Source organism: Oncorhynchus keta, chromosome 15, assembly GCF_023373465.1.
Source record: "Oncorhynchus keta strain PuntledgeMale-10-30-2019 chromosome 15, Oket_V2, whole genome shotgun sequence".
NCBI lineage: Eukaryota > Metazoa > Chordata > Actinopteri > Salmoniformes > Salmonidae > Oncorhynchus > Oncorhynchus keta.
The window spans coordinates 21,792,737-21,814,028 of NC_068435.1; the positions used below are offsets into that span (position 1 = coordinate 21,792,737).

Here is a 21,292-nt window from a genome sequence, read left to right on the forward strand (position 1 = left end):
GTTGCTAGACATTCGCGCTATACACCTACCCAACCACCCGGACAAGTACCATCTGTCTTATGTAACCATAGTCGCTCAAAAGTGGTCTACGGCGCTATATCACAGTGCTAGAGGCGTCACTATAGAGCTTGGTTCAATCCCGGGCTGTATCACAACCCGGCCGTGATTGGGAGTCCCATAGAGCGGCGCACAATTGGCCCAGCGTCGTCCGGGTTATGGGAGGGTTGAGCTGGGGTAGGCTGTCATTCTAAATAAGAATTTGTTCCTAACTGACTTGCCTTGTTAAATAAAACCATACCAAATGTAACATATCATACTATTTTGAGTGTCCCGGATTTACGTGCACTACGAATAATCTATGAGACCAGACTGGGAAAACATAGGATCGAGTCGCAAATGGTTCGAGTCGCAAATGGTTCGAGTCGCAAATGGCACCCTATTCCCCATATAGTGCACTACTTTTGACCAGGGCCCATGTGGCTCAGGTCAAAAGTAGTGCACTATATAGGGAACAGGGTGTCATTTGGGATTCATACCAGTCTTCCCTCCCTCACTGTCTGACATCTTAATTATAAGGCCTATGACATCTTGACAGTAAGAGTGGTGAGTATCCAGAACTCTGCCCCACACAAACCTTAATAGGAATAGTAGTAGAATCCCTTTGATTTCATATTCATATGCAGGTCAGTGTGTGACATGTTTCACTGGGTCATCAGTATTAATTGGGGGCAGATTATGCAGCGTTTGTAACATAATTGTTGCACAGAGGGGTTCCCTAAAGAGAGGATTACTTGAACAGACCACATGTAGGGCTTTCACTGCCATTTCAACGTTTTTATGAATCCTCCTCGTACCCCACTGTTTGTGGTTGCATCTAGAATACCTAACAGTGATACCCACCATAACAAAAAGGAACGCAACAGCCAACCACCTCTTTACAATGTGTAGCGTACTTTTTTTCCACAATGCTAGCCAAAAAGAACCCAACAACTAACTGGTGTGTAGGCCTATTACATTTATATGAATTAATAATTAGATCACTATTTGACAAATATGAATAGGGGGTTCTACTTATCCAAAAATATCGTATCACGGCATGAAGACAGAAAAGCAAAAATTACATTTGCAAAATATAGAAGTGGTGCGCAGCTTTGGCGCAGAATGACTATCAAGACGCACAGGTAAAAATGTAATAAAATTACTTTTATTACCAAAATAAAGATATTCTATCAAAGTGAATTATACATATATTCAATCTCGTATAAATTGTATATACAAATTTACAATGTTTGTACATCAATAATTATATAAATACATTAAGCACCAACGAAACCCGTATGACATTAAGGCATAGCCTATTTCAAATCATCTTTGAAAAGCTCATTTTGCAGGTGAAAAGCTCCTTTTGTAGGTAAAAATTAGGCAAAGCCTCTAATTCTTCTGATTATATGGTTCTAAACTGGATGCGGGTCTCATTGTGCAAGAAAAATCATTAGGTGCTCGTTAATGTGCTAATTGGAACACGCTGATGGTCAATCCCAACGCAATTAGTGGTCCATTTTTCCTTTTCAAACCCGTGACAATGGCATCTGTTTGGGACAAGAGACAGAGCTCACAGTACCGGACCTCCACGTCAATCCCGTGCTAACGTCACTGTACATTGACCCGCTCGTGGCCTTGCTGCCCCAGCAGCAGCGGGTACAAAAAGTCCTCCAGGATTCTAGAGTTTTTCCCGACCAGACCCACGCGCCGGACGTGATGCCAACTAAAAGGCACATGAAATATTTCAGCATGAACACAGCATAGTCCGGCTTCTGCATATCGTGCTCCGACAAGCATGAACAGTTGTGGGTTATTTCCCAAGTCTGTCTGTTGTGCTGCTCATAGAAGTAACATGCTACTATAATCGTGGCTGGGACAGTGTAAAGCACTGTAAAAATACCTATCCTGATCATCAGTCTCTCCAACTTGTCTGTTTTCGTCCCTCCTTGCTTTATAACAGTCCGGATCCGGAACAGTGACACAAACCCAGCCAGGAGGAACATAGTTCCAATGAAAAGATAGATAACCAAAGGCGCCAAAACAAAGCCCCGGAGATTATCCAAATTCTGATTGCCAACATAGCATATTCCTGCCACAGGGTCACCATCCACTGAACTCAACGCCAACACAGCTATTGATTTCATGCTGGGTATCAGCCAGGCAGCTAAATGAAAATACTGGGAGTAACTGGCTATGGCCTCATTCCCCCACTTCATCCCCGCAGCCAGGAACCAGGTAAGAGACAGAATGACCCACCAAATAGAACTTGCCATGCCGAAGAAGTAGATAAGTAAAAAAACAATGGTACAAAGCGCAGGGCCGGTGGTCTCGTAGTGGATGTGTTCGGTATCATGCTCCATGTTACAAGCCACTTGTTCATGTCCAGCAATTAGTCTGACAATGTAGCCGACCGAGACAAACATGTAACAAGCAGAGAGGAATATAATGGGTCGCTCCGGGTATTTGAAACGATCCATGTCGATTAAAAATGTGGCCACTGTTGCAAAAGTAGAGATAAAACATAACACGGACCATAGTCCTATCCAAAATGCAGTAAATGTCCTTTCGTCTTGGGAGAAGTAAGGGTTGTGGCAAGGCATGGCACAGTTGAGTATCTGTCCTGTTTTAACTCTGTTGTATAGAGGATTACTGTTGCTGACTGGAACCATGGGAGCGCGGCAATGACACTGGGGTTCGCATGGAGAACTCGGAGGTTTGTGTTTACTGGGGTCGTTAGAACGGCCTTGTCCATTTTTCTTTCGTGGGTTTACTGGTTTAACAGGACGATGTGTGGGCTTTGCAACCACTGGAGAAACAGTCGTCGTACTTCTGTTGTAGTCCATGCATAGTGTATCTTGGTTACCTTGCACTGGTAACAAATCGCATCTCATTCTGTCTGGCCACGGGAACCCGTACTGTCTCATCAGAGGCGCACAGCCTGCCTTGGCTCGCTCACAGACACTCCGACAAGGCGGCAGGGGCTTCTTGTAGTCCTCCAGGCAAATAGGAGTGTACATGCTACAGAGAAAGAACTTCAGGTCCGGAGAACACTTGATTTCCACCAGGGGCCAAAACTGGTGCACCTCCAGCCCTGCCTCGTCCTGTGTGTCGTGGTTGAACTGGTTGGGCATGTAGGTGTAGTTGTATCCGACTCCTTTGCACAAGGGCACGGATATCTCCTGGCATTGTAGCTCCTTTGCCGCGGCGCAGCTCGACCTGTGTAGAACGAGTGCAAAAAACATGCACCACCCCAAACCCAGCAAGTTACACTCCATCATCACACACTGTTGAATTCGTCTGCTTCCAAGTGCCAACGAATTAGCGCTTGCAAGTAGGTTGTGAAGTCCGATTAATCAAGAGATGCTGATAAACTCATCCTTGGCGCAGACGGTGTTCTTGGGGAGTAGCCTGTGGGTGTCTCGTCTGTCTGATAAAATGGTAGGGAATCCACACAGCACACCGATTTATTATATATTGATTTGACGTTATTCTGTAAAAAAAAAAATCGACCACTCTTCTCCGCCTGCTATTGACTGCCAGACTATGATTTACGCGCCGATACCATTCGGTTTCTCCCCGTGTTCGTAAATGGCACCATTGTTTTTGATCACTCTGCATGCTCTGTTGTTGGCGGATGCATTGAATGGGATATATATGGAGGGAGGCGAAGTCACTCCCTCTATTGGAGCGCCTAATCACAGAGCGACAGGGGCGGGGAACCAGCGTAAATCAATCAAGTGTTTCTCAAAGGTGTTTGTTTACATGTTCCCCTCCATAGAATAATATTTTTTTAATGACTTCGTCTTTGTTTATTCTTCTCGTTATGCAGTGAATTGAATTGTACCTTTACATGAACTTGTGCTATGGGTAAATTAACACAGGCCTAAGCTTCCGAAATAGAAACATTTTGCTGATTGATTTGTTGCATTGCAATAATTGTTAGGTAAATGAAGGCCTATTTCACAGGGTCCTTATTAGGTCACAGTGTAATCATGCACTAGGCCAGGGGTTCCGAAACTCTTTTGACCCGCTACACCATTTTGATGTATTAAAAAAAAATCACAACCCACCATGTAAAAAAAGTGATGTAATCAATAGTCAATGTACTTTTTTAAATTGGGGCTATGATGATTGCAAATCCTTCTGTCAGTACTTTTGACAGTATTTCAGTCTGAAGGAAGTATGGTTTGAAGTGACTGAAATGCATCAGAAAGGTATTGGGAAGTTCAGAAGATCATCAGGCAATAATGTTGTATGATTTTCTGTGTAGAAAAGAACATAATTGAGATGGTGTTATTTTCCCCCATAACATTTAGTGCCTGGTCTTGTCCACTCTGTTCTAATGTGGGCATTGTAGAAGAAAACAAAAGACACATACGTGTTCCTGAGAGTCGTATCTTTCAGTGATGGGGTCATAATATTTTGTAGCTTAAACCATTCAAAAGATAGAACCACATTTGTAGGAAGAAATCAGAAACCTCTCTGGATGTTACTGACATAACCCAGAGTTTCTCTGTGACCCCATGTTCAAATCAGGGAAACATACTGCACAAGGCACACCTAAAGGCATCAGCATGCTCCAGTTGGGCTGGCGCCTAGCCCAAATCAGGGAAACATACTGCACGAGGCACACCTAAAGGCATCAGCATGCTCCAGTTGGGCTGGCGCCTAGCCCAAATCAGGGAAACATACTGCACGAGGCACACCTAAAGGCATCAGCATGCTCCAGTTGGGCTGGCGCCTAGCCCAAATCAGGGAAACATACTGCACGAGGCACACCTAAAGGCATCAGCATGCCCCAGTTGGGCTGGCGCCTAGCCCAAATCAGGGAAACATACTGCACGAGGCACACCTAAAGGCGTCAGCATGCCCCAGCCGGGCTGGCGCCTAGCCCAAATCAGGGAAACATACTGCACGAGGCACACCTAAAGGCGTCAGCATGCTCCAGCCGGGCTGGCGCCTAGCCCAAATCATACTGGGAAACATACTGGCACGAGGCACACCTAAAGGCGTCAGCATGCCCCAGCCGGGCTGGCGCCTAGCCCAAATCAGGGAAACATACTGCACGAGGCACACCTAAAGGCGTCAGCATGCCCCAGCAGCCTAGCCCAAATCAGGGAAACATACTGCAAATAAAGGCATCAGGGCTGGCGCCTAGCCCAAATCAGGGAAACATACTGCACGAGGCACACCTAAAGGCGTCAGCATGCTCCAGCCGGGCTGGCGCCTAGCCCAAATCAGGGAAACATACTGCACGAGGCACACCTAAAATCAGGCATACTGCACGAGGCACACCTAAAGGCAGCATGCCCCAGCCGGGCTGGCGCCTAGCCCAAATCAGGGAAACATACTGCACGAGGCACACCTAAAGGCGTCAGCATGCCCCAGCTGGGCTGGCGCCTGCAGCCCAAATCAGGGAAACATACTGCACGAGGCACACCTAAAGGCATCAGCATGCTCCAGTTGGGCTGGCGCCTAGCCCAAATCAGGGAAACATTCTGCACGAGGCACACCTAAAGGCATCAGCATGCTCCAGTTGGGCTGGCGCCTAGCCCAAATCAGGGAAACATACTGCACGAGGCACACCTAAAGGCGTCAGCATGCCCCAGTTGGGCTGGCGCCTAGCCCAAATCAGGGAAACATACTGCACGAGGCACACCTAAAGGCGTCAGCATGCCCCAGTTGGGCTGGCGCCTGGCATACTGCCGAGGCACACCTAAAGCGTCAGCATGCCCCAGTTGGGCTGGCGCCCCAAATCAGGGAAACATACTGCACGAGGCACACCTAAAGGCGTCAGCATGCTCTGGCGCCTAGCGGGCTGGCGCCACCTAGCCCAAATCAGGGAAACATACTGCACGAGGCACACCTAAAGGCATCAGCATGCCCCAGCTGGGCTGGCGCCTAGCCCAAATCAGGGAAACATACTGCACGAGGCACACCTAAAGGCGTCAGCATGCTCCAGCTGGGCTGGCGCCTAGCCCAAATCAGGGAAACATACTGCACGAGGCACACCTAAAGGCATCAGCATGCCCCAGCCGGGCTGGCGCCTAGCCCAAATCAGGGAAACATACTGCACGAGGCACACCTAAAGGCGTCAGCATGCTCCAGCCGGGCTGGCGCCTAGCCCAAATCAGGGAAACATTCTGCACGAGGCACACCTAAAGGCATCAGCATGCTCCAGTTGGGCTGGCGCCTAGCCCAAATCAGGGAAACATACTGCACGAGGCACACCTAAAGGCGTCAGCATGCCCCAGTTGGGCTGGCGCCTAGCCCAAATCAGGGAAACATACTGCACGAGGCACACCTAAAGGCATCAGCATGCTCCAGTTGGGCTGGCGCCTAGCCCAACCAAACGAGTGTGCTCGCATACTCCCTGAAAATACATTCGCTTGAAAAACTAGCAAATGTCTTTTAAGAGAGTAATGACAGCACACTTGTTCGGTTCTGCTAGCTGGGTACGGCTAGGCGCCAGCCCAACTGAAGCATTCTGAAGCCTTTACACATTCAAAAGGATATTTACATTTAAGTCAATCATGGATGCAATTTGAGAAATATGGAGATATTCATGACGTGGGGCATATCTGTGATTTTAAATGTAACACATTAACTGGAAACCTTTAACACTGTGCTCGGTATAGACCCAAGGAACACATTTCATCGCACTTTGGGGCAGTGTGGAGACAGTGGGGGTTAATGTGGGAGAGGTAGGAGTCCCCAGGGCTCTGTCCAAAACTAAAGAAAGAGGTCTTAATTGTGGTGCCAATGTTTAATTTAGTGCTTGTATAGGCCCCATGCTGAGGAGGTGATACCAAAATGCCTGTCAACGCCCAACAAACTTCCTGAGGATATGTGTCAATAGTCTAAGTAGGTGGATTATGGGGAAATAGATGAACAAAGCTGATAGATTGGAAATATATGTGACAGCTGTCATTAACGTGATTCTGTTGGTGCACTAATTGGTTAGGGTAATCTCAAGCAAAGTCATAATGTTATTTTACTACAGTGACCAACTGCCCAAGTCTCCTGGTCTTATCTACATATTTCCTCTCTTTCACCGCCATTCTCCAATAGGCTACGATCATTATAGAATGGAGGAGGACAGGCACATAATTTAAAACATTGAGGTATGGCGCTTATGTGGTCTTCGTACATTTTGTTTCAAGGAAAGCTGGCAGAGCCGTGCTTCCAACACCTGCCACTGGCTGCTCTGCATTGACATTATTTGATAGATTTCTGTGAGTGCTTCACCTCCTTCCCTGCCCCCATTACAAGGGTTCGGTCCCAAATGGCACCCAAATCTCTACATAGTGCACTACTTTTAACCAGAGACCTATGGGCATTGGTCAAAAGTAGTGCACTATATGGGAAATAGGGTGCGATTTAGGATGCACACAAGCTGTGAACTGGAGGTGAAAGCTGCAGAACATAACAGGTGTCCAGTCTCAGGGCCAAAGGCCAACATAATGGAGACTATCAGATGAGGATCAGCATCAGTTACCCTGATTGTGTTTGCATGCCAAATGGCACCCAAAAGTAGAGCACTAAATAGGGAATAGTGTGCTATTTGGGATGCAACCTGTGTATATTAGAGTCATAGGGCCCTGTATTGATTAAAAGACAGATAGAGGTGCAGTCCAGCCACCAACTGTTGAAACGCTGCCCCTGTTTGTAACTGCAATAGCAAGTGTTGGGTTACATATGGCCCCCTGCATTCCACATTTAAAAGGGTGGAAATTGAATTACTGCATCTGTTTAAAACTCAATTTCTACTCTATGTTCTCTGGCCTGTTCTCCCAGGGCTCTCACAGTTCATGATGCCAGGGAGAGAGAGAGAGAGAGGAGAGAAAGAACTAGAGAAAGGGAGAGCGAGAGAGGGGTGGAGGAGAGAGAGAGAGAGGGGTGGAGGGGAGAGAGAGAGAGAGAGGGGTGGAGGAGAGAGAGAGAGAGGGAGGGGTGGAGGAGAGAGAGAGAGAGGGGTGGAGGAGAGAGAGAGGGGTGGGGGAGAGGGAGAGACACAGAAAGAGAGAGAGGTGGATGAGAAAGAGAGAGGAAGAGACAGGGAGAGAGAAAGGTGGAAGACAGAGAGAGAGAGAAATGATAGCGAGAGAAAGAGACACAGAGAGAGGGGGGGTGAGACACATAGAAAGAGAGAGAGGTGGAGGAGAAAGAGAGAGGAAGAGACACAGAGAGAGGTGTGAGGGAGAGACATAGAGAAAGGGGTGGGGGAGAGGGAGGGACACATAGAAGAGAGAGAGGTGGAGGAGAAAGAGAGAGGGAGACACAGAGAGAGAGAAAGGTGGAAGACATATATATATAGAGAGAAATGATAGCGAGAGAAAGAGACACAGAGAGAGAGAGGTGGAGGGAGAGACAGAGGCAGAGAGAGACATAGAAAGAGAGAGAGGTGGAGGAGAAAGAGAGAGGAAGAGACACAGAGAGACAGAAAGGTGGAAGACAGAGAGAGAGAGAGAAATGATAGCAGAGAAAGAGACAGAGAGATAGAGAGGTGGAGAGAGAGACACACAGAGAGACAGAGAGAGACATAGAAAGAGGGAGAGAGAGGTGGGGGAGAGGGAGAGACACATAGAGAGAGAGAGGGGTGGGGGAGAGGGAGGGACACAGAAAGAGAGAGTGGTGGAGGAGAAAGAGAGAGGGAGACACAGAGAGAGAGAAAGGTGGAAGACATAGAGAGAGAGAGAGAGAGAGAAGTGATAGCGAGAGAAAGAGACACAGAGAGAGAGAGGTGGAGGGAGAGACAGAGAGGCAGAGAGAGACATAGAAAGAGAGAGAGGTGGAGGAGAAAGAGAGAGGAAGAGACACAGAGAGAGAGAGAGAGAGAGGTGGTGGGAGAGAGAGAGACAGAGAGAGAGACATAGAAAGAGGGAGAGAGAGGTGGGAGGGAGAGACATAGAGAGAGGGAGGGGGTGAGACACATAGAAAGAGAGAGAGGTGGAGGAGCAAGAGAGAGGAAGAGACACAGAGAGAGAGAAAGGTGGAAGACAGAGAGAGAGAGAGAGAGATAGAGAGAGAAGAGAGAGAGAAATGATAGCGAGAGAAAGAGACAGAGAGATAGAGAGGTGGAGGGAGAGACAGAGACAGAGAGACAGAGAGAGACATAGAAAGAGAGAGAGGTGGATGAGAAAGAGAGAGGAAGAGACACAGAGAGAGAGGGGGGGTGAGACACAGAGAAAGAGAGAGAGGTGGAGGAGAAAGAGAGAGGAAGAGACACAGAGAGAGGGGGTGAGACACATAGAAAGAGAGAGAGGTGGAGGAGAAAGAGAGAGGAAGAGACACAGAGAGAGAGGGGTGTGGGAGAGGGAGAGACACATAGAGAGAGAGAGGGGGGGGGGAGAGGGAGGGACACAGAAAGAGAGAGAGGTGGAGGAGAAAGAGAGAGGGAGACACAGAGAGAGAGAAAGGTGGAAGACATAGAGAGAGAGAGAGAAATGATAGCGAGAGAAAGAGACGGAGAGATAGAGAGGTGGAGGGAGAGACAGAGAGACAGAGAGAGAGAGAGAGAGAGACATAGAAAGAGAGAGAGAGGTGGATGAGAAAGAGAGAGGAAGAGACACAGAGAGAGAGAGAGAGAGGTGGAGGGAGATACAGAGACAGACAGAGAGATAGAGAGAGACATAGAAAGAGGGAGAGAGAGGTGGAGGGAGAGGGAGAGACAAAGAGAGAGGGGGTGAGACACGAGACACATAGAAAGAGTGAGAGGTGGAGGAGAAAGAGAGAGGAAGAGACACAGAGAGAGGGGGGGTGAGACACATAGAAAGAGAGAGAGGTGGAGGAGAAAGAGAGAGGAAGAGACACAGAGAGAGAGGGGGTGAGACACATAGAAAGAGAGAGGTGGAGGAGCAAGAGAGAGGAAGAGACACAGAGAGAGAAAGGTGGAGGGAGAGACAGAGCGAGACATAGAAAGAGAGAGAGGTGGAGGAGAAAGAGAGAGGAAGAGACACAGAGATAGAGAAAGGTGGAAGACAGAGAGAGAGAGAGAGAGAGAGATAAATGATAGCGAGAGAAAGAGACACAGAGAGATAGAGGTGGAGACAGAGACAGAGACAGAGACAGAGAGAGACATAGAAAGAGAGAGAGGTGAAGGAGAAAGAGAGAGGAAGAGACACAGAGAGATAGAGAGGTGGAGGGAGAGAAAGAGACAGAGAGACAGAGAGAAACATTGAAAGAGTGAGAGAGAGGTGGAGGGAGAGGGAGAGACACATAGAGAGAGGGGGGGGTGAGAGAGAGAGAGAGGGCCCTGGCAGTAAACCCCAAAAATGCTAAAATAATATTTTTCCAGAGAAGATCCAGATCTCAGGGAATTAGACCAAAGTTCTCAATTGGTACAAAATATATACAGTACTGCACACACTACAATTACTTTTTTTTTTTAAATAAATGATGCAGTGAATGAACTGAGAGAGAAAGCACGCAGGGCATTCTTCTCCATTAAATATGTTTTTGACATACACCCCATTGAAACCCTGCATGCAGAGTTCTGTAAGATTCTCCTACATGTCCAGAGGAAAACTACAAACAATGCATGCTGGGCAGAATTAAGGCAAAGAAAAGAGTCCCCTCATCCAGCTGGTCCTGGGGCTGAGTTCACAAACCTGTTCTACTTACACACTGAAGCCTCAGGACCAGAACATCCAATCAATCAGAATAAAACAAATGACAACATAGTCAAAACAAAACTACATTACTTATTGGGAAAAACAAGCACAAAGCAAAATGCAGTGCTATCTGGGCCTATTCGACAGTACACCATGGCTAACTATTTGACCATGGTTACTGATCAAAACCTTAGAAAAACCTTGACAAAGTACAGGCTCAGTGAGCACAGCCTTGCCATTGACAAAGGTAGACACAGGAAAACCTGGCTCTCTGTAGAGGAAAGGCTGTGCAACCACTGCACAACAGCAGAACCTGAGACAGAGCTGCATTTCCTGAAAAAATGTAAAAAATATAAAACAATTAGTGTCATTTCCCCAAATTTGAAGCCCTTATTCAAAGATTTCAAAGATCTCTCTGATGAGAGTAGGCTACCCGTCCTGTTGAGGGAGGACACAGAGAGCTGTGGGTTGGCAACACACTACATTGCTGCCTGCCATAAGATGAGGGACAGTGTCTGACAGACCAATCAACCTGCACAGGTCCTCTACTGTATACTTATTGTTATTGTTGAATGTATGGTTATTTTAACCTTTGGTTATTGTTGTTACTGTTGTCCCATTGACAATTTTGATTCTTATTATCTTAATATTGTAAATATCCAAAGTAAGCTTTGGTAACATGTACATTGTTACGTCATGCCAATAAAGCAAATTGAATTGAGAGAGAGGGAGGGGGGGAGAGAGGGTAGAGGGAGAGGGAGAGACACACATGGAAAGAGAGAGAGGGGGTGTTGAGGAGAGAGAGAGAAAGGGGTGGAGGGAGAGGGATAGAGAGAAGGGTGGAGGAGAGGGGGGGTGGAGGAGAGAGAGAGAGGAGGGAGAGAGGGAGAGACAGAGAGAGAAGTGGAGGAGAGAGAGAGAACTAGAGAAAGAGAGGGGGAGAGAGGAATAAGACTAATTTGAGACACATAGACGTTGAACCACAGCGACCATGTTATTTTTGGGAAGCGTATTTGATTCTGAGTTCGGACATATAAAGTTTCTATGCGAAAACCACTTCTAAGACACATACATTCAGTTGTTCCAAAGTCGCGCTAAAGAGGGAGGCTCGCTCAGATAGTGGTAGCACCAGCGCAGATCAAACACACAACTGGAACTCAGATTAAGGTGTTTACATGTCCTAATAATTTGAAAGATTGCTCATGAAGCCAGGTGTTTTAATCAGTGTATGCTTACTATTGTGTTTACATGACTATTGCATAATCTGCCCACGGCCATCATCAGTTTTATATTGAATTATTACTGTGCATGTAAACGTACTCACAGTTATTTGTAACATATTGGATATTTGGACCATTTTACAAGGATGATACTTGTTTGCGATTGTTGTGTTACGAATGATTTATAAATACACAATTTACGATGGATTTCTGTAGCACTTAGTCTAGCATTTCCTCTGGATTTTTCAACTGAGCATCCTGGCCTATTTTGCTAACTAAATCAGGTTTCAGAATATCTTTTGAAGTCTGGAAAAAGTAAATAAACATGTAATTCTGGTCCTGTGGTAAAGCGGAATCATATGTGTATTAGTAAAGTGGGCTGACAGTAACTAGATCTCATTTAGGACTGAAAAGAGATTGGGCCTCCTCTCTCTCAAAACAATGTTAACTTTAGTTTGAACACACAGTCTTTAGGATGCCACCCTTCATCTCTGATGGGATACTGCCCTGTTGCTGAGTTCTTAGCACCCAATGAATAACCAATTTACAAACATAGCCGAGCTGTGCCTCTCAGTACTGCCCACCTCGCTTCAGGGTGAAGTTCTTCCTAGGTACAGATCTAGGATCAGCTTTCCCTCCCCCAAAACCTTAACCATTAGTGGGGAAAATGCTATACTGACCCAAGATCAGTGTCTAAGGTCAACATCACCCTACACCCCCAACACCAACACTTTCCAAGGGCTGATTCACTCCCCAACCTGTAGTTGTAGCAGACCCCTGTCTGTTTTGTATACCCACAGATTTGCTGCTAATCAGTTTTCTCATTTTCAATTTTTCTTCTTTAACTCTGCCTCGTTGGGGAATGGCCTGTGAGTAAAGCATTTCACTGTATTGTGTTTGGTGCATGTCCATGTGACAAATAAAATAGTATTTTATTTTGGGTGTATCTGGGCCCTCAACTACACACACACACACACACACACACACACACACACACACACACACACACACACACACACACACACACACACACACACACACACACACACACACACACACACACACACACACACACACACACACACACACACACACACACTTCCCTCCCAAGTAGCCCTGAGGTGACAAAGGTTGTATCTATTGAATGAGCATACCTCCAGCTTGTTACCTTAACAAAGAAGGCCCACCCCTCCAATCAGTCTGCTGCTGAGAGGAGCAGAGCAGGTCAGTGAACACAGTCATCTGCTGATTAGGCCTAGCGCTCACTCACATAGTTGGATAGTATGAGAGCTGGCCAGCGTGCATTGCCTTTACAAAGATGGGATTGTTGTGAATGTAGTCTCTGAAAGTACCTGGCTGGTAAACATGATAATGAAAAACATACTGTAACAGGTACATCATTAATAGCTAATAAACAAATCCATTGGAAAGCGAATGATGGATCTCTAAGAAAAAAATAGAGAACATGTTCCTAGTCTACATAGTTAATTTAGTAACGTGCGAGCCCAACACACCTCGGGTGCCATGTGTGCCCTTCTAAATGAACACTTCTCTAAACGTCAATAAACCCTGAAGCATGGGGCTATTTTAAAGGGAACAACTGGAAACATTTATGCCATGTTTATAATGATACTCTTTCTTCTGCTGCTATGACGTCCTCAGTAAGGGAAACAGGGCCGTTCTGGCTTCACACAACCAGGGATTCATCAGAACTGTGACGACAAGCTGGAATCCTACTAGCTAGTGCACTTTCAGCTATTCATGATGGTTTATTGCTAACCTCTCATCTGGGGGAATGCCTGGGCTAGACTACTCAGTGGCCCTCAGTCCCAAAACACACCCTATTTCACTATATAATGCACTACTACTTTTCACCAGAGCCCTGGTCAAAAGTAGTGCACTATATAGTGAATAGGGTGGGCTCTGGTAAAAATTAGTGCACTATATAGTCAATAGGGTGGGCTCTGGTAAAAAGTAGTGCACTATATAGTGGATAGCGTGGACTCTGGTAAAAAGTAGTGCACTATATAGTGAATAGGGTGGGCTCTGGTAAAAAGTAGTGCACTATATAGTGAATAGGGTGGGCTCTGGTAAAAATGAATGCACTATATAGTGAATAGGGTGGGCTCTGGTAAAAATTAGTGCACTATATAGTCAATAGGGTGGGCTCTGGTAAAAAGTAGTGCACTATATAGTGGATAGCGTGGACTCTGGTAAAAAGTAGTGCACTATATAGTGAATAGGGTGGGCTCTGGTAAAAAGTAGTGCACTATATAGTGAATAAGGTGGGCTCTGGTAAAAAGTAGTGCACTATATAGCGAATAGGGTCACATTTTGGAGGCAGTCCGACTGCTCACCGAGATAATTTCTCTGAGTAATTAGACAAAGCCACTGTGGAAAAGGAAGACATTTTGTAATATAACTTTTCCCTTTTCCCAGCATGGTAGAGATTTCAGCCAGCTTGGAATCGAACTAAAATCTTATGGACATGATATATATATATAAATGGCATATATATATGATACAGTTGTGTCACACAATGTCTATGCAGGGTTACATTTCAGTTACCTCGGAAATCCCTGGCTTCTCACGTTCTGTTCGAAATTGTCGAGTCAATGAGGCAAGACTTGGAAGGATGTCCATGAGAGACTAGGAGCTCAGTAATAATGGGATCCTAAGCTACAGTATATCTTGTCCTGATTTAACAGTAGTGACCTCTGGGATAATGTGCCCCCTCAGTCTCTAAAGTCAATGTGATGTATTACAGCATATTTCTGATAAATGGAGTTGGTACTAGTAAATACTGCTATTGGAAAATCTTTATACTCTCTTATACTCTTTATACTCCGGAAGCCATTTTGTTTCATGGTTAAAGAGGAGATTTGTAGCATCCCATCACTTTAGAACTAAAAAAGCCTTGCCCTCATCCTCTCAGGCAAGTGGGGAGTTGGCATCATGCCCTCTGTGTAGACTGTGGGTTTTTACCACTAGTGAACCTGTTGCCCCCTTTACCTCTGGGCTGAGTCCTAAATGAAACCCAATACCCTATTTAGTGCACTACGTAAAATGTAGTGCACTAAATAGGCAATAGTGTGCCATTACGGATGCAGGCCCTGGTTTCCAATGCTGCAGGGCTGGAAAACTCATTCAAGATGGTTATCAGATCATATGTAACACCATGAGAGAAGATTGCAAATCAAAATGCTCAGCATATTATTTTCTTGTACTTTTAAATAGGCATGTTTCCTCATTATCTTGGAACACCTAGACCCCTCAACCCCAACTCTGGACCTCGAAGCCAGTTCCACTGCATTTTTCCATTGTTTCCCCTCTAATCAGGGACTGATTTATACCTGGAACACCAGGTGTGTAGAATTAATTATCACGTAGAACAGAAAACCAGCAGGCTCTGGAGCTCATATGATAAGAGTTGAAAACACCTGACCTAGACACAAACGTGGGCATAAACGAACGCACGCACGCACACAAACGCCCCACCCCGGTAGTGCAGTCCAGGGTGTTGACCGACCAGCTTAACCTTCAGCGATGCCCTGCTATGTTTGCCCATGTCAGGGTCCAAACAGCAGCCTAACAGCAGCCCTACTTCAGCATGTACTCGGTGCAGGGACCTATGGGTTGAACCCACTCGACACATTCCACACAGCCGTGACAAGCCGACCAGGCCAGACGGCACCGGGCAGCCCCGGCTGTGGGCCAAGCCCCTTGGTCCACGGGAGAAATAATCCTGACACACTGGTTGAGTCCCAAATGGCACCCTATTCCCTATAGAGTGCACTATATTTGCCAAATTTAGTGCACAATATAGGGAATGGGGTGTTATTTGGGACACAACCACGGACTAACACACTGGCAGCTTCACATTGAACCGAGAGCTCCAGAACCAGCGTCCCTAGACGAGCATGAGGAGAGAGGGAGAACTGGGGGAGAGGGAAAGCCTATCATAAAGTGTTAATATAAACTGGAAAAAGTTGTAGTTCTGTATACCTGCTTAACCAGCCTGAGACAGCACGGCTGAGGCTCTAGTGGCTGGAACAGGAGCATAAGCAGAGAGAGAGGGAGCAGAGGAGAGGGGATAAATGAAAACCAGTGTGACGGAATTTGTGTTTTAGAAAAACCAACACAGAGCAGTGTGTGAGAGAGAGGTGTCTGTCAGTCTATGAATGACTAAGTACACGTCCAGCGTTCATTAGCTCAGTCGTTAAAGCACCATAGAATAGGCCTTACTATCGCTGTGTTAAAGTGTCAATAAAGGGCGCAGTTTCCTCTGATGCCAGAACCTGCATTACTGAGATAACATTAGTGTTGTCATAGGCTAACGAAGAGAGAGGGAGATGGCTGTAGGCCTACAATACAGACATTAAGAGAAGGTATGAGGAGGGTGTTCCCAAGACTAGGTCAAAGGTCAGGAGTATTGCGACAGATTCTTTTTAAGTGTGTACTTGCGACTGCACTTGAAGGAAAAGGGTGGCTTCTTTGAAGAATCTCAAATATAAAACACCTTTTTGGTTACTAGATGATTCCTTATTAGTTATTTCATAGTTTTGATGTCTTCACTATTATTCTACAATGTAGAAAATATATTATTTTAAATTGGACTACGTAGGCGTGTCCAAACTTTTGACTGGTACTGTATCATCAACTATTATATTGCAAAGTTACACAGTCCAGTCTGATTTCAGACTGCCTGTACCTACTAATCAGAGAAGCCCTGTATGCTTCTATCCTGTGTTTCGTTACCATGGAGATATTGTTTCTGTTATTCTATAGTAGGTGCTATATTTATCCTTGACATAAGGATGTAACGTGGTGTTTACTGTCCGGGAAATAGATACATATGTTTGACGTTCACTCTGAAAGTGACGGAGGTTCGTTGCCCATTGTGAATGAGAGAGAATCAATTCGGTCATATGTTGATCGTACTATTGCTGGTTCCACATAGGCTATATACGTTCAGTAGCATAATGCACTGTCCATGAACCTAATATTCATAGTATTCAGAAAGTATTCACACACCTCGACTTATTCCACATTTTGTTGATACAGGCTGAATTCAAAATGGACTAAATAGATATGAAGGGGGAGGGAGAGAGAAAGGGAATACCTTTTCTGGCATCTGATATAAACACCTATTTGACTTGGACTGCCTGTGGTTGAAACATACATTAACTATGCACTTACTCCCTGTGGTCCTCTGTGAGATGTCATAGATATTTTTAGTGTCACACTGATTTTTACTTAACACCCAATTATGAGGCATTTCCCATTTCAGCAGTCACACTTCAGCATGTCTTTAAAACATCTAAATGTGGTTTATCATTGTGTGATATATTTCAATCTAGATTTACAGTTGAGGGATTGTAAACAACACCACGCCGTGATTAAGTGGATGTCATTTTGGTTTATGGCATTTATAGAAGGACCTTTGAGCCAGTAGTAAGAACTCAACTCTGTTCTTATTGCCCATGTTGTTCAGCCACAAAGAGGACCCTCTGGGCCTGTCTGGAAGGTACGCCTGTAGAAGTCCTGCACATGACCGTCTGTGGCTGCCTTGCTAAGTGTCCACGCGTGCTTCTGTTGAGAGTCCATGTTTTACTAGATAGGCATCTTCTGCAGTCAGACACATGCAAAGATATTTCTTGCATACTGTACAATGTGTACTCATGCAGTGAAAACACATGGTATTTTGAGGGAGGTTTTGAACAATACACTTTGTTATAGAGATTGACCCGTTGAGCTCTTCAAACTTTACAACACTTTGCATAAAGGATATAAAGATATGAAATACATGCTAATAAAACCATGAAGAAATTCTTTATTAAAAATTCCAGAAACTGCAATAAATCTCCATGTGTCCAATAGAGTGGCTGGATTCTGATGCATGTGCGTCATAATGTAAATCTACTATTTTTATCACCAACTGGCCTTGCGTCCTAAATGGCTCCCTTTTTAGTGCACTACTTTTCACCAGAGCTCATAGGGCACTGGTCAAAAGTAGTGCACTATATACGGTGCAATTTGGGATGCAGTCCTGATTTGTAGGAAGCAACAACAGAACAGTAAATGTTAACACCTTTTTAAATGTGACATCATTGTCAGCCAGGGAAAGTGACAGATGACGTATCCATGCACTTGAACAGAGTATGTTGTTATTTTAGTTCATGGTTACACCATTATGTAGCGTGGCATGCTTATCATTTCACACGTATGAAAGCCATGATGTTTCATGGCCATATTTACTACACTGTTGTTGTATCATAGTTGCCTATAACAGAGGAGAGACCATGTGACGAATAACACTTTGCCCTCCATGCAGAAATGCAAAAAGACACAACTATAAAGCAATAAGTATCAACCAAACAATATAACTAGGATAAATGCAAAGAGACACACAACTTTAGCAAAGCAATAGTACTATTCAAACATTATAACTAGGAGAAATTGATGGCCCTTCACTAGGACACCGAGAGACACAGAGAGCCATGTGTTGCAGACAGGACAGGCAGGCAGACTGGCAGACAGGGGAGACAGGGGAGACAGGGCAGACTGGGGAGACAGGGCAGACAGGGGAGACAGGGCAGACAGGGCAGACAAGGAAGACCGGGCAGACAGGGGAGACAGGGCAGGCTGGCAGACAAGGGAGACAGGGCAGGCTGGCAGACAAGGGAGACAGGGCAGACAAGGAAGACAGGGCAGACTGGCAGACAAGGAAGACAGGGCAGACAGGGGAGACAGGGCAGACAAGGAAGACAGGGCAGACAAGGAAGACAGGGCAGACAAGGAAGACAGGGCAGACTGGGGAGACAGGGAAGACTGTGCAGACTGGCAGACAAGGGAGACAGGGCAGACAGGGCAGACTGGCAGACAGGGGATACAGGGCAGACTGGCAGACAGGAGAGACAGGGCAGACTGGCAGACAGGGGAGACGGGGCAGACAGGGGGGACGGGACAGACAGGGGAGACAGGGCAGACTGGCAGACAGGGCAGACTGGCAGACAGGGAAGACTGGGCAGACTGGCAGACTGGGAGACAGGGCAGACTGCCAGACAGGGGAGACAGGGCAGACTGGCAGACGGCAGACAGGGGAGACAGAGCAGGCTGGCAGACAGGGGAGACAGGGCAGACAAAGAAGACAGGGCAGACTGGCAGACAGGGGAGACAGGGCAGAAAAGGAAGACAGGGCAGGCTGGCAGACAAGGAAGACAGGGGAGACAGGGCAGGCTGGGAGACAGGGCAGATAAAGAAGACAGGGCAGACTGGCAGACAGGGCAGACAGGGAAGACAGGAGAGACAGGGCAGGCTGGCAGACAGGGGAGACGGGGCAGGCTGGCAGACAAGGAAGACAGGGGAGACCGGACAGGCAGGCAGACAAGGAAGACAGGGGAGACAGGACAGGCAGGCAGACAAGGAAGACAGGGGAGACAGGACAGGCAGACAGACAAGGAAGACAGGGGAGACAGGACAGGCAGACAGACAAGGAAGACAGGGGAGACAGGACAGGCAGACAAGGGAGACAGGAGAGACAGGACAGGCAGACAAGGAAGACAGGGGAGACAGGACAGGCAGACAAGGGGGACAGGGCAGGCTGGCAGACATGGGGGACAGGGGAGACAAGGGAGACAGAGTAGACAGGGTTGGCAGGCAGGCAGGCAGGCAGCAGTAATTAGATGACAGGTATGTGGAGTGAAGAGGAGATTCAGCAACTCTTGGAGAACAGTGGCAGTGGATTAAACAGCTTCTTTATTGTTTAAACCTTTAACAATAAACACACACATTTATCCACTTCCACTGCCCTCCAAGAGTTGCTGAATCTCCTCTTCACTTCAGTTTTCTCCTCATTTAATTCACCTTGACTGGAGAGCGAGGTAGTGGTAGTGTTCCCTTCCGTTCGGACAGGTATGGGGAGGACAGGACTAATAGCACTGACTGGCCATCCTGGCTGGCTGAATGGAGTGAGGCCCAGGCCTGGTCTACTTAGCAATGTGATACATGATAGGGTCCAAATCCAAAGTGGAATTGCTGCAGGCTGCAACCTGTACTGAAGAGGGTCACAGGAGAAACAAAGGGGGTTCAGTCAGGAGTTGAGAGGCAGCACTCACTAAAAGAACTTGGCCAGGCACTAAGGTACATCTCAAATGGCACCGTATTCCCTATTTAGTGCATTACTTTTGACAAGGCTCCATAGGGCCCCCCAGGCTCTGGTCAAAAGTAATGCACTATATAGGGAATAGGGTGCCATTTGGGATGCACGCAAAGGTGTGTGAGGGACCAGTGTGCAGACAGACTGAACTTTCACTGAGATCGTTGTCTTGTTCGCTGTTGCGATCAGCCAAAGGAAAGAGATGTGACTGAGAGGGTTTGAGATAAAATAACAGCCAGAAGACTGAAATTACTTTCCTGCTTGGTTTGGGATTATCACACAAAATAATAAATGACTCTACTCTACTGCATTGCCAAGCTATTAAAAAAACACCACCCTGAAATCCTTCAGCTCCTCACTTCAGTTATCATTAGTAATTCTAAAATAGTTCTAATCTAATATATCCTGTGGTAATTCATGATTAAATAAAGAACAGTAGTTGAACGGAGAGGCTTATTGAGGAGAATCTGGATTGATTTCATACTGATACCCATCATAAGTATATTTTTCCATCATTACCCATCATTACCCATTACCCATATAGGCACAGTGGGTATCATATGTATTCACACCCCTTGGATTTTTAGAAACATTCTGTTGCATTACTAAATGGGATTGAAATATATTTAATTGATTGTTTTGTCATTGACCTACACAAAATAGCCTACTCATAATGTCAAAGTGAAAATATTTTTTTCATATATACAATTAATCAAATTAAATGGGACCTAACTAAAATATAGATGTTGCATAAGTATTAACTCCCTTTGTTTAGGCAAGATTAAATTAGTTCAGGAGTAACATTTGGCTTAACAAAGAACATAATCACAAGGAATCTGCACTGCGCACAGGCTTAAAAGTTTGGCCTAATTTACTCAAAAGTCAACAGTGAGACTTTGTCTTCGTGTTTTGTTCACAGCTCTGTTGTTTTTCAATGTTAGTTTGAGTCTGCTGCTTCTTCAACTGATAGCGAAGAGACACTGTCTACTAGTCAGATCCAAAATCTCACACAGACAGACACACATGACCCGAGTGGCTCCGTTGCCATGGTAACCTCCCACTCTTAAAGGGGCAGCTGAACATTTTCTCTCTGATATTTTGGTTAAAGGAAATGCTGAATGCTGATTGGCTAACAGCTGTGGTATATCAGACCGTTTACCACGGGTATGACAAAACATTTATTTTTACTGCTCTAATTACGTTGGTAGCCTTGGGGGTTTGTGGTATATGACCAATATACCATGGCTAAGGGCTGTGTC

General features: G+C 45.9%; 1 protein-coding gene across 1 annotated transcript; it reads right to left on the reverse strand.

Moving 5' to 3' along the window:
- Positions 1-1,182: 1,182 nt before the first annotated feature.
- Positions 1,183-3,691, reverse strand: LOC118394598 (frizzled-8-like). The gene has a single exon (XM_035787952.2). The coding sequence runs from the start codon at positions 3,318-3,320 to the stop codon at positions 1,569-1,571; it is 1,752 nt and encodes a 583-aa protein (XP_035643845.2). The 5' UTR covers positions 3,321-3,691; the 3' UTR covers positions 1,183-1,568.
- Positions 3,692-21,292: the final 17,601 nt, after the last annotated feature.